Source organism: Echinococcus granulosus, assembly GCF_000524195.1.
Source record: "Echinococcus granulosus chromosome Unknown EG_S00001, whole genome shotgun sequence".
NCBI lineage: Eukaryota > Metazoa > Platyhelminthes > Cestoda > Cyclophyllidea > Taeniidae > Echinococcus > Echinococcus granulosus.
The window spans coordinates 607,773-620,821 of record NW_020170381.1 but is presented as its reverse complement, the minus strand read 5'-3'; the positions used below and the strand labels follow the sequence as shown (position 1 = coordinate 620,821).

General features: G+C 41.5%; 1 protein-coding gene across 1 annotated transcript; it reads left to right on the top strand. All coding sequences in view use genetic code 11, as the record gives it.

The window, feature by feature from the left end:
• Positions 1-1,461: 1,461 nt before the first annotated feature.
• On the top strand, positions 1,462-12,306 carry EGR_00067 (Zinc finger protein 445; the record flags this gene model as incomplete). Its single annotated transcript, XM_024489316.1, has 3 exons — positions 1,462-3,513; positions 11,252-11,348; positions 12,230-12,306. 3 exons carry the CDS (start codon positions 1,462-1,464, stop codon positions 12,304-12,306), a joined length of 2,226 nt encoding a protein of 741 aa, XP_024355994.1.
• Positions 12,307-13,049: the final 743 nt, after the last annotated feature.

The window sequence follows — 13,049 nt, the reverse complement described above, 5'->3', positions numbered from 1 at the left end:
TACGATGTGATGTGTTGTGCACTCCCTCTCTCTTTCTTCACCGTTCCCCCATTCCTGCTCGCCCACTAGATGATGGTGGGCTTGGTGTAGTGACCACCCATAGAATGAAAGACCACCACACCTCAGAAACTATGTCTGTTTGATGTTTCGATACAAAGGTAGGAATATTTTACATCAACTCGGATACACACCGTACCGCAATTTGCCCTTGGTTCTACAATCGACTGTTCACGCTAGACGGTGCATGCGGCATGCGCTACTTGACGGGCGCTATCACTTTGGTGGAACAATGGGTAGCAAAATGGCTGGACTCGTGTCGAGATCAATCAAATGATCTTTTTGGGTCACATTCGAGGCCAAGTAGGCGCGCTTTAGTAAAAAATTCTTAAAAGTGATGTAGTAACTGAGGTAAGCGATTTATTATGAAAGTGAATTTGGGTTTAATAACTCATTAGGGCCCCTAGATGCTAGACTTAATGTACAATAAACATACCTAGCAGGAATGAGCATAAGCAAGTTTTGATGAAGAACCCTAATTAATTGAATGTGAGTTAATTGTTACCCTTATCATGGAGAGTTCTGGGTGCGGTCTATAATATGCACTATCAGAACACAATAAGAACATTGCGAATTGTCTCCCATGGATCAGTTCTATCGGTCTAACTCATTGAGCAACCGCATAAGTTGTGCGACTTTGCAGACTTTTAAAAAACGCAATTATTATGACAAAGAACGTTTTATATTTGTTATTGGATAACGAAGCACTAAGATATTCGCTAAACTCCTGATGGTTTCGGAAAGGGTAATTGAAATATATGTATAACATTTGATCAGTTGAATCAGTACACAACAACCGGGATACCAGACAAACATATTTGTTATTTTTAAAAAAGTCGTTTTGCTTTTAATTAATTGTAACAAGAGGAACTGAGCGTATCCACTAAGAGGAAAGAAACTTGATTATTTGGATCGCAACATCTCTTGATGATAAGTCATGTAAAGCGAAAGCCTAACTCGAAACCTAAACCATTTGAGAATAGTGAGTTGCTCAAATAATATTTGCGCATTAAATTACTAAAAAATTGTAATCCAAAAGAAGAGAATGCAAGTGGGAAAGAATGCATTCGTTGGCCGATGGAAAATGCGCGTGCATGAGCGTCCACAGGAATTAGTGCGCGTCTCGGTGCGTACGTGCAAAATCGTGGCTGTTGGTGTCTCCAATCAGCACCAACCCCATTAAAGGCTTATCCAATCAACACTCAAGGTTTACATGCTATCTGCCATATGCGTAATAAGAGGTAAACACGCGTAAGTATTCCACCAACCACGTGCCACCTTAAGTGAGAGACGCGCGTGGATGCGTGCACACGTAGGCATAGAGCTAATGCAAAACACAGGGGAGGAAATATAGCTTTGTCTAACCTAGTCACATCCCCACTGATTCTTTTGAAGTTCGGTGTCATGCTCTCACTTACCTCGACAGCAACAAGTGAAACAATGCTTGTAACCAATGATACCATCGAAAAAGATGAGCCAGAGATGTATGTATCTTCTCGCTCGGAACCAGGCGGGGATGATAAACTTAAGCGACCCTGCATAAGTCCATCACCTGCAAAAGGGCAAATAAAGTCACCTCGTGTTCAGGAGTTCCAATCTCTAAAATGTCGATGTGAACGATCCTTTGTTAGCATCTCTGAGTTCGTCTTACACGCTCAGACATGTTCCGAATTAATGCTTTTAACGGAAAACGCAGTCGACTTGAGTTTTCAATCCCAAAATCCGGATAAAACAGAATTGGTGAAAGCAGCACCACCACTCACAACTGATGCTCTGGACCTCACCGTCCGTGGTATTGAATCGACAGCAGAGGGTTTAACCACCACAAATCCTACGCTCACTTGTCCTGAATGCAAAGTGAACACGGTGAGTCACATGCAATTGCTACGTCACTTTGAATCCGCTCACGGTGTTTATGGGAACTACACATGTTTCTGTGGTGTAGAATTCGGTTGGCTTCCAGCTTTCTTGAGTCATCACCTTCTTTGTCCAACAATAACCTCTAAAAACCCACAAAATGCAGATTTTGATAATAATGTCTTAAAGAGGCAGATTCCATTGCAACTTAAGCAAACAAGACCGCCGCTTATAAGCACCCAACCTCAGCCCGATCTTTCTCGACCATTCAAGTGTTGCCACTGTGTGAAGTCCTTTAAATCGAAGGCCCTTCTTGATCAGCATATGCATATCCACTATCCACCAAAGTACACCTGCCGCTACTGCGCAAAAAAGTACCGCTGGCCCCCAGTCTTCTATCATCACCAACGCACCTGCAAGAAGAGACCCTCCACAGCTGCAGTTAGTGGCACTGCAAGTAACTCCTCGATTGGAAGAGCCAATGAACCCATCCAAACTCGTGGTTATGGACCGCGTGTTCAACAAACACCCACTTATCGGTTTCCAGCACCACTGCCACCACCGCCAATCTCCGTTCCAGCTCTCTTTCTCCTCAACTCTTCAACACAGGAACCCCGGCCATCGATTCCTTCTACTCTTCTACTACCACCACCACCACCACTTCCACCGGCCTTCGCCAGATCTTGGGAGAGGAGGGAAGCAGATCAGCTTATGAATATGGCTTCTTTTCGCCTGCCGCCCTTTCCCTTACCTTTAGGTGTAAACCCTGAACTTCTTCGACTTCCTGGACCGCCTCCGCTACCTCTACCACCACCACCCCCAATACCGCCGTTTTACTCCGCACTAGAGAGTCAGACCTCCAACGTCTGTGCCAAAAATGCTGCTTCGAGCGAGATGCCATCTTCCGTGACTTGCATGTGCGGAACAGTCTTTGAGAGTCTCTCGCCCTACCTCAGCCACATATCTGCTTGCTCGCTATTTGGGAGAGCTTTGAGCATTCCCCCACCGTCTGTGGAAGAGGCTAACTCAACAATGTTTCTAGCAAATATGATTTCTGTGCTTGAAAAGTGTAAACCGGAGTTTTTCCAGCAGTTTCTTAATCTAAATTCGCCCCAGAGTGAAGCGCAAGACAATGGATGCAATATGTGCGATCAATGCGGCAAGGAGTTTTCGTCGCGTCTTTCACTTAAGCAGCATGTGGAGGGCAAACACAGCACCGAGGGAAAGTACCAGTGTCCAGGCTGTGCAAAGCGATACCGTTGGGGTGCCTCTTATTACTACCACAAGAAATCCTGCCCCGCAGTATCTCGAGAGGACGAGGACAACTTCATGGAAGATGAACTCTGCTCGTCTCCATTGAATGCTGAGAATGTAAACGAAAATAGTGTGTGTGCCGTCATGCTTATCCAGTCCGCCGCGGAGCTACTAGAACGACAGCAGCATAGCAGTCAGCTGCAGGTAAAGCCAGTCCATCAGCAACAAGAATTTCTGCTCCGTGAAAATCAGAAAGAGACTCTGACGGTACAAGGCAATGCAGAATATGATGGAAACAGGGACTTAATGAAGGCGAGTATCAAACAGGAGTCAGGAGGAAGCAATGTAAGTATTAGTTAATGATTTATTCCCTCTTTTTACTAGTCAAAGCTACAACTTATTAATGCAAAACTAAAACTTGACAAAAGGTAACCCGAATTAACCCTAACGAGTTTTAATTACTTACAGTTCTACTAGAAGTTTTTTACTGACCACAAAAATAGCTTAAAGAGCAGGCGACGTGGAGAAATACATGACAATTATAAATTTGATAAATTTGGTCGAAAAATTTTGAAACCTTTCATTTAGTTATTAGCGTCAAAACCTCGTATTCTTGATATACGATAAATTCGAAAAGTTAAGATACAAGGGCTGATGTTTTACCGAATTTGCATTAAATAACTCTCATCTACTTAGGCTTAACAAATTACCCATCTACACTAAAAGGCATTTTGTGTACACATTTTCTTTGCCAAAACAAGTTTAAAACACAAAAATAAGATGATGCAAGTCATAATGAGTCAAGTTTTTTGATTTATAATGACTCCGATCTGATTACACACCAAAGTAAAAAATATCCGTTCATTCCTCAATGTATGGCATAAGAGAAATGTTTCACAGATGCTTTGATTACACCGCTCCACTTGAGGGCCATTGAAGAATGCAGCTAAAAAGAAATTAAAAGTAAAGTTAGTTTGCCTTAACTTGTCTTAACCTAGTTGCAAGTATCACTGTTGTTCAACAAATAGTCGTGTTATACACCTACAAGAGCAGAATTAAGTAGTTGAGGTCAAAACGCGTATGCTTCAAACCTCGTCCTGGATAGTGGCTCATGTTAATAAACGTCGGCCACACATTGTGCAGACATGGTTAATGGATAATAACCATGTTTCAAAATACAACTCAGCATGTAACAACTAGACAGTTCTAATTATTTTTCGGTTGTCCTGTAAACAGCCATAAATACTTCCCAGATCAGTGCACTTGCCATGAAAAATAAGAGGAAAAACAGATCACTAGGATTGTCGAATTATCAAGACTTTTGGTTGTTGCCAACCATGTAGTTGTAGCAAATCATCTAAGAGCATAACAATTGAGCTCTATACTTGCATTCGATAAAATAACAAGGATGAGCACGGTCTCATCGTTGGATTGGTCTTACAAATGCCGATTGAATTAGGAGCTGATGCAGTCACGAGAAGTGCTTCGGTCCGCGCCAAAATGCCGGCACAAGCTTGTAAGCACGATGTGCACGTCGCCACGCAGAGATTGCGGTTAAGTGTAATGCTGGGTAAAAGACTACTGGGGGTCGGAAATCGTGAACGAACAATGAAGTTATGTAACGTCGCATAAACCTAAATGTTGGACATACTGTAGGTTCAAAGTACACCAATGTGTATTATATTTGTTCCAAGGGTAACCACACAAATGCAATAGAAAGGTGGTTTCTGCGTTTAATTTACCCTGGGTGACTGTTGTGCACAACTGTGAACTTGGGTGAGCTTACTTCTGCTGATGCCCAATTCAGTGCGACACGCGAAACGCCAATAAAATAAAACGAAAATTTATCTTTTACTCATGTTAAACATAAACCAAATTCGGAAAAGAGTACATTAAAGGAATGTTGCTTTGAAGGTTTCTAAAGAACCCCAACTGCCAAATGCAATGAAGGACTCCACATCGGATTTTGCAGGCGTCTGAGTTTCAACTCCAAAGCCTTAATTAAAGCGGCTGAAGGCCTCATTCACCGTCGTGCTGCTGCCAAGATTCACCAAGTATCCTCACTGTAAACAGGTATAGTTCCCCCTTCCCCTATCTCCTCTTTTCACTACTACCCTGCCAAATCGCGAGCGCAACGGCCCCCGAAAGATAGCCTTCACTTCATTTGTACTCTTGCTCCCAAAATAATAATCCGGCCCAGTACACGAACTCTCCATAGACATTCATTTCGAATCAATAATAAAAGTGTCAAGTCAAAGTGATGGTAATGCATTATTGTTTTTAACCAAACTCTTTCCGACTACCATTTACAAACTTTTGATTGAAAAAAGTAAAAACTGCTTCAACTTCAATAAAATTTAAAATAATTTGAGCGACCGAACTTAACAGACTCCACGTGGATTAGCAAAGAAATAAACCTAAGTGTGATTGATTACATAGGAATATTTAGAAAATAAGTCTGTTGAGTTCAAAATACACTTTTATCTTTCTGAAAATTTTCAGAGCGTATAAAACATTGTGCATGCTTGCGTATCGACACACCAATACTTTTTATTTTAAAAAAAAAAACTAGGAGAAAAGCAGACAGAAGACTTTTTTATTAATGGACAACATTTGGGTTAAATGCTTCTTTGGTAACGGCATACTAGTGAGGATTGAATCTCAAAGTTGATGCATAGGAAACTGGGTAAATGTGGGAAGAACAGCACAGCCCTCATCCCGTGTTATCCCGATATCGGTCCGGTAGATCCAAAGGGAGAATTAGGGACAGTCAAGTCTAAGAGAAACCACAACGTATTTTTGCAAGCAGCTCAGATCATAAAAAAGCGTAGATGCTCAGAGGGTCTGGAGTTTTCCACCCCTATGGCACTCCGAAACTCGGCTACCCTACATTGCATTGTGACTTACAAATCATTCTGCCCGATAGTAGTAAGCGCTTTATACGTCAATTCCAAATGCGAGTTACTATGTTTCCATGCTCCTAGAATATTAGGGTAGAGCTCAGCTATAGCACCGTTTCTTTTCAGCGGCGCAAAATTACTTAGTTACAAAATTCTCAATTAGCAAGCGTTATTTGGAGCTTATTGAAAGCAATCAAAAATCAGCTCTACAAGTTCTGACAAAATAATAACACTGTGCTTGTAATTTTGGGTTCAGTCCCGAGCTGCTTCCACGCCTGCTTATCAAGGGAAGTACACAACAATTCATTCAGTTTGACAGTAAAATAAAATCGAATTTTAGCTTTACTGCCTAGATTAAAACTGGGAACTACTCTTTGGAAATAGAAAGAAAAATAGCTCACTCTTCATACAAATTATCGCAAAATTATGCAAAGACGATCATTGAGCAGCTCCTCATTTTTGTGCTTGAAATTTGGCACTGCTTAACCAGTTTAAGCTTTCAGTTTTTGAAAAGGTCAAAAGTCATGGATAACAGAAACAAAACCTCAAATTGTATATCTTGTTCAAAGAAATGCAAAATGATTCAAGAACAATGAAATTAAGCAAAGTATTTAATGGGGCCCCGAAAATAGTTGAACATTTATTACAATGAGTCTGTCTGCAGGAAGGCTTGTCAAACTTGGCACCTTTTTGGTGACTTCACTGCGACCTAACATAAATGGCCGTCTGTTTTATTTCGATAAGGGTAAATACTGATTACTAGACCAAGTCATCATTTCCCCCTTATCTTGAAACAGTTCTTCTTTTATGATAGAGTAATTATCATGATAAAGAATTGCTTTACTGTAATGTCAAATATTCACACACCACACTATTCGATTTGAAAAAAACAAGGTTAAGCTGAAAGGAATTATGAAGGTTCCTACTTTCCTTATTTGGGCCAAACAACAGACCAATTTCGAACGAATAGTTAAAACCACAAAATTGGGCATAGATCGTCGTCCCCTTATTGCGCCTTTCCCCTCTTCCTCGCCTCTCCTACCTTAGATATGACAGTTCGCAACATCGAAGAGGTGTCTTCTCATCCCTTTAGAATAAACATAGAAGCCAGTCTCTTGTTACTTTTCCATGAGTGTAAGACGATATTCTTTGAACGTGTTTACCCGGACGTGTCTCATCATTCACGTGGATGCGTGTGTGTGTGTGTGCGCCTGAGTGCGAGCGAGTGCGCACCTGCAATGGGACCGCGCGCGTGTAACATTCAACAGACCGGCGTGTGTGTGCTCCAGCGCGGCCGCATTAGCGCCGCCTAAAAGTAGTCCACCTCTTCGACTGGCGTCAGACGCCATGGATACACTGTACTGTTGCAGAAACATAGCGAGAGCGAGAGAGTAAAAGACCAAGATCACGTTTGCGAAAATACGCCAGTAAACATTTTATCATGTCACATCTCGTTTGTCCCCTTTCTATCATTTTACATCAGTAGCAGCCTAGACAATGTTGGATCTTTCTGTATTGGTTCTCGTCAGAGCAATCGCGTGTGCTGGTGAAGGTTAATACTTCTCAACACCTAATGTGATCTAAAAAAAATTGGTAAGTGACTAAACTATGGAAGATATTATTTTTAATTAAATTACTTGCAAAATTCACAGTTTTTCCACCATTTTAAACTTGTTGCCGAGCTTATAATATCACTACTATTGTGACAAACTATGGATATAGGGATACATAGAAACGAGAAAATAATGTGTTAAACTAATGGAGAAAGCAAGATGTTCGGCGATGTTGAGAGACACTACATTAAGCTTTGGTTCGGAAGACCGTGCGTGCTGCACAAAATTGGCCGACATTCTGTCTGTCCGTAATGGGGAGCGTTATTCGATACACTGTGACTTAATCAGATTTTCAAGAACTAACTGTCCGTGTGCACCAGGCGGTTATACCTCAGGACATATTGTAGGAAGTTAATTTACCAAAGTGGTGTCTCACAGGGCACCTCCTCCCATGCTTCACTTCATAATTAAACAGTTGGTGGTGAGGGTGTTATTTTTGCAGATTTAATCCCCAGCCCACACCACTTCTCTCCCCTCTCACTCCCGGGTCGACGGCTGGATATCACCGCTGGCGATCAGTTCAATGGACTTTCACCGAATAAACAAGTGGCACTTCATTAAATGCAAAATAATTGGTCGGAATTCAATGCAGGATCGGTATGACTAGAATCTGACGAAATGTGCATCCTCATCCTTCGAAAATAAGACGATGAATTGCTCCTTTAGTCTAACTAGTAGATATACAACCATAAATTGCCAGTGTTAAAGAAGAGTTACTGTTAAGATTCATTAGCAATTATTATTAAAGAGACTGGAGAAGGTGCGCATACAATATGCTGTAATCCCGTAAACGGAAAAGACAGCAAAATTTCTGGCATTGTGCAGTTTGATTCCATCATTTTGTTGGAGCTGCTATTAGAACAACAGTTTAATCTTAGTCGTAATTTGAGCTCAAGAAAGCTTAAAGCAATTCTATGGAAGTGTCACGATGACAAAATAGTGCATATTTGGTAATGAAGAAGTCGTACTGCGGTTGGTGTGCTACTGATGCGGGATGACTGGCAGCACGCAACGTCTGTTCGCTTTACATAATTTGCCTATTTATGTAGAATTACACTTTAACCTATTTTTAGTCGCATACAATTTCATGATTCTTCAAAACCAAGAAAGACAAGTAATGTTGTGTTAATCTGCTTCTTTTTCAAAAAGTTTAGCTTGTAAAATTGCCTTATTCCATTATTGCTTCAAGTATCCACGGAGATGTGTGCATCCACTACTTGAAGAAAGTTGCTGTTCTCACAACACCAGTGATAAGCCAAAACCGAAAATCGTTCAGTTCTATTTAAATTTAACAAGACTGAAATTTGGTAAGCGAATCGCAGGAGCAGGTCTTTTTTAAGCAACTGCAAGGCTTCAAGACAGAACGATGATGACCTTAAATTTCTTGAAACCAGATTGGGAGTTTTCGACGCTATGTATTCAACTCTAGCCACTTTTTTTAAACTTGGATAACCTAAGACAGTCAAATTAGGAGGATTTTACGCATACTGTTGTTCGTCCCAATTTGGTACAAAGTAAGCTGAATGCGATTCGGTGCACTTGTGCCTCACCCCCGATCTCCACGCCTGCGTTGCCTCATACGCCTGGACAAGCGCAACTTTGAAATGCGTCCCAGTCACGCTCGCTGGAGGAGATACAATTAAATTAATTAATTTATTAAATTGGAAGAATCTGCATGCGTGCCGCTCGCACACGCCTGCACGCACACAAAACGCGTACACCCTTTTTCGGATATTGTGAACAAGAGTGGGAGAGAGAGAGATGGATATTGTCTTTTCCCTGAGCGGGAGGGAGAGGGAAGGCAGGGAGGGAAGGGGGAGCGATCAAAGCTTCACAGCATTGTAGGCATTCTGCGTGTCTTTTGACAATGCCTCATTGAGGGGGAGAAGGGGTGTGGGTGGGGCGTGCGAAAGGCAGGTCGGGGAGAGGGCACGAATTACCACAACGTGAATGCGTTAATTACGGAGCGCGCAATAATTGTCTGCAAGGCTCACGCGAATACATAAATTAAAGAATGGCCTCCTTCACCTCTCCTCTCGTCTCTAGGAATGGGGAGTCTTGGCGTTTGCGTGTATCACTTAATTACCTCACGCTTACCATTCGCTGCAGGCACCCTGTGTACTGACAAGGAAGTGAGTTGCAAATGATGAGCTGGCTTGAAGGATATGAAGTGTGAGAATGCATAGATTTGCAGTTCTCCCTAAATTAGAGGACACGCTTTTGCTCACTAGAGGAAAGTGTCAGCTTCTAAAAGCCTATTACCTTTCTCTGGGGTCTATGGTCTGATGTTTTCCAGAAGTTCCATATCTCTGTTTCTGTGACTGCGATCCACTTTTTTGCTGATATGAAAGACGACCAACATCTCTTGATAGTCACATTCTAAAGCTTTTTTGCTGGGATCTTATATAATTCACTTACACCCAGCGGAAGGGCGTTTGTATTTAAGAATAATCCTCAAATGACTGCATTAAAGCTGGAAAGGGTGGGCTAAATAAATGTCAGATAGCATTTTGGTGAAATAAAACCAAATATTAGTCTACCTGGCAAGTTCGCGTACAATTTTTAAATTTTGTGAATTTTTCCATAATTCCATTCTAAAAGTACGAAATGCAATACGTAAATCATGCGGCTTGTTACTTCTTGTGTAACATTCTAACGAAATACACTGCGTGTAGTGCATGGCGAGGATTCGGTACCTTTATTTCTCACTTTGTTATTTTAATTCTGCGAGCTTAATTCGGATTAAAATCTCAATGTCGCCTCTACTGTGATAAAATAATTCTGACAATGATCCATTAAACGCCCTTTATCTCTATCATATTACGTGATTGCTTTTGGAAATATTTAACCAGGATTTCAACGAAGTTCACATTCCAGTATATTTCAGTCTACATAGATAGAGGATGCTACGGTACAAATTACTCCCCAGACTACTGTCTGTAGTGTTGACATTACTTCAGGCAAAGTTAAGTTTCCACCACGAATCACTTCTAAGGTATGAAATAAAAGCCATCACATTTTAATGTCCATGCTTCATTGACACGAATTTCTATAAAGTGGTCTGAACGTCAACTTCAGTAATGCCCTGTAACTCCTAAAGACGGATGGTTGATCAAACTTAGATGATGTGTGCTGCCATTGAACGACTTCAAACCCCGCTTTGCATTTCGGATGCCTTCTGATTACAGTAGCAATGGAGCAAAGTGTAATGTACTAATGGCTTTGAAATGGAAAGACAAAATATAATGTTGGAAAACATCTGGAGGGAATTAACCAGCTAGTGCTCTATCCACCTGCATATACACACACACTGCTGACCGTCGGAAATCTTCTATGTGGGCTCGCAGAGATGGCGTGCGTGTGGTCTATTGTAAAAAAACGGGGGGTGGGAAGTAGATTGGGTAGCATAATTATCCCATCAAGCATACGCATAACAGGTGAGTAGATAAGACCTGCGCCATCACCATCGCTGTCCTACCGGTACGTAATGAAGACCACCAAAGTTGCACTCTTTCCTCGCCTCTCTTCTCCTCTACTCTCCCCCTTCCCTACCACGTGTCACCTCGTCAGACTGATTTCGGAGCTCGTGATCTAATGGGCCTGGGCGGTTTTATTGTTCCCCCATGTCAGTCCCTCAACCGGGTCGAACTTCAGTTGAAAATGCACAGTAAGCCTGGGCCTTCTGAATAATGATTTTCCATGAAGTAGTCTAGATTTAGAGATGCAAAAGAGGTTGCTTTTATATCGACAAAAATAATTTGTTGAGGCTCTAGGAGAAGCATTGTATTTTACTAGATTTCCCAAAAATTATTACGTGAAGCATTTGGTCCCACATTGAAAAGAGTTTCCGATGGCGTTTTAATTGACAATCACATACAAAAGTACGTCTGTGGAAAATCAGATATGCAGAAATAAAATGCTTTGATGTCTTTTTTAATATGAATGGCATGAGTCAATAAATTTACTGAATTTTATCAAAAAAGTTCTTTAAAGAGATAATTTCGTTTAAGAGATGCCGTCATGAAAAAAATACATATCATCGTTTCTGATAAGGGAGATAGCTTTAGTGCATCTTGACATGTTTGAAACCCCAAAGTGTGCTTAAGAAAGGGAATGTGTGAGGGGATGTCTCGACAGTGCCCATTACTACAAAGTATATTTAATGTTATTAGTGAAAAATATGCGGCCTTTCGCAAATTTCGAGGATTAATGATCAGTAAATTTAAATATGGAAATTAAAGTGTAACTATCCAGTTGTATAAATTCCTACGTAGTTACACTTACTTAAATTTTGAAACGGGATAGATGGTGTGCTTTCACACAGTACCTATACATGACATTACGGAGGTGATGCGTTTACAGGTAGATGGGTACCGGTAGGGCTCAGTTGTTGCCATTCCCTATTTGTCAGTCGGTGGGTTGCTATAGACGATTTTATGATTATGATAGAAGACCGCTGTCCGTCGGTTGTGTGCCCATGCAATGAAAAGGTTCACGTCCTCATTTGGGGCCGGGCGACCACCACACCCCCGCGCTAATCATTTTAAGGCAATTTTACACCACCACCACCACCACCACCTCTACCACTGCAGCCGCCATGTGTGATTTACGCCCTCCTCGATTGAGTGTTATGGGAGCTCTGCATATGCTTGCGTGTGTGGTAGTGTGAATTTCGCACTGTTGCTGGGTCTTGTAATTAAATGCTCTCCACTAACGACCTGGGAAAAAGCAGGCTCCTTCAGGTCAGGGGAGTACAAGCAGCCCTACCTGTTGAAACCATGCCTCCCCTATTCTAATGACCCTTGACCGGTAATTTGAATACTACCTCTATCCCTTTCACCCTTCCTTCAACATGGGAGGCGTCTGGTTTGACTCTGTGCCCATAAGACGGTTGAATTGCACCAAGGGGAAGCAAGACAACCTAAAAGGTAGCCAATTTAACGGCCCACAGAAACAGTGCAGTGCACCCTAGTTAAAGTGATTCACCTTTTTCACGTATCCCTTTAGATGTTTTTTTTTTAGATTATAGCTATTGCAACCATTTTATAGGGATCAAATAAATACCCACTGAAAGTTAGTTCCCCACTTTAACGAAATATGGGATGGTTTCGACGAAATGTAAACAACCATTAATGACCTTCGACAGCGAAAGATGCATTGATGGCAAAAATTAATGCGTCAAACTTAAAACTAACCTAGTGTGAAATATAAATCATCAAAGTCTTCTTCAACTAAGGTTAAAACATGGCGACCATCCGAGGCCTTAGACTAATAACACCTAAGGTAATTATGGGCTACCTGTTTCGACGCCAAGCAAGCTAGCACTAAACAGTGATATCTTTTCCAAGCTACCGACAAGATTTTCTCA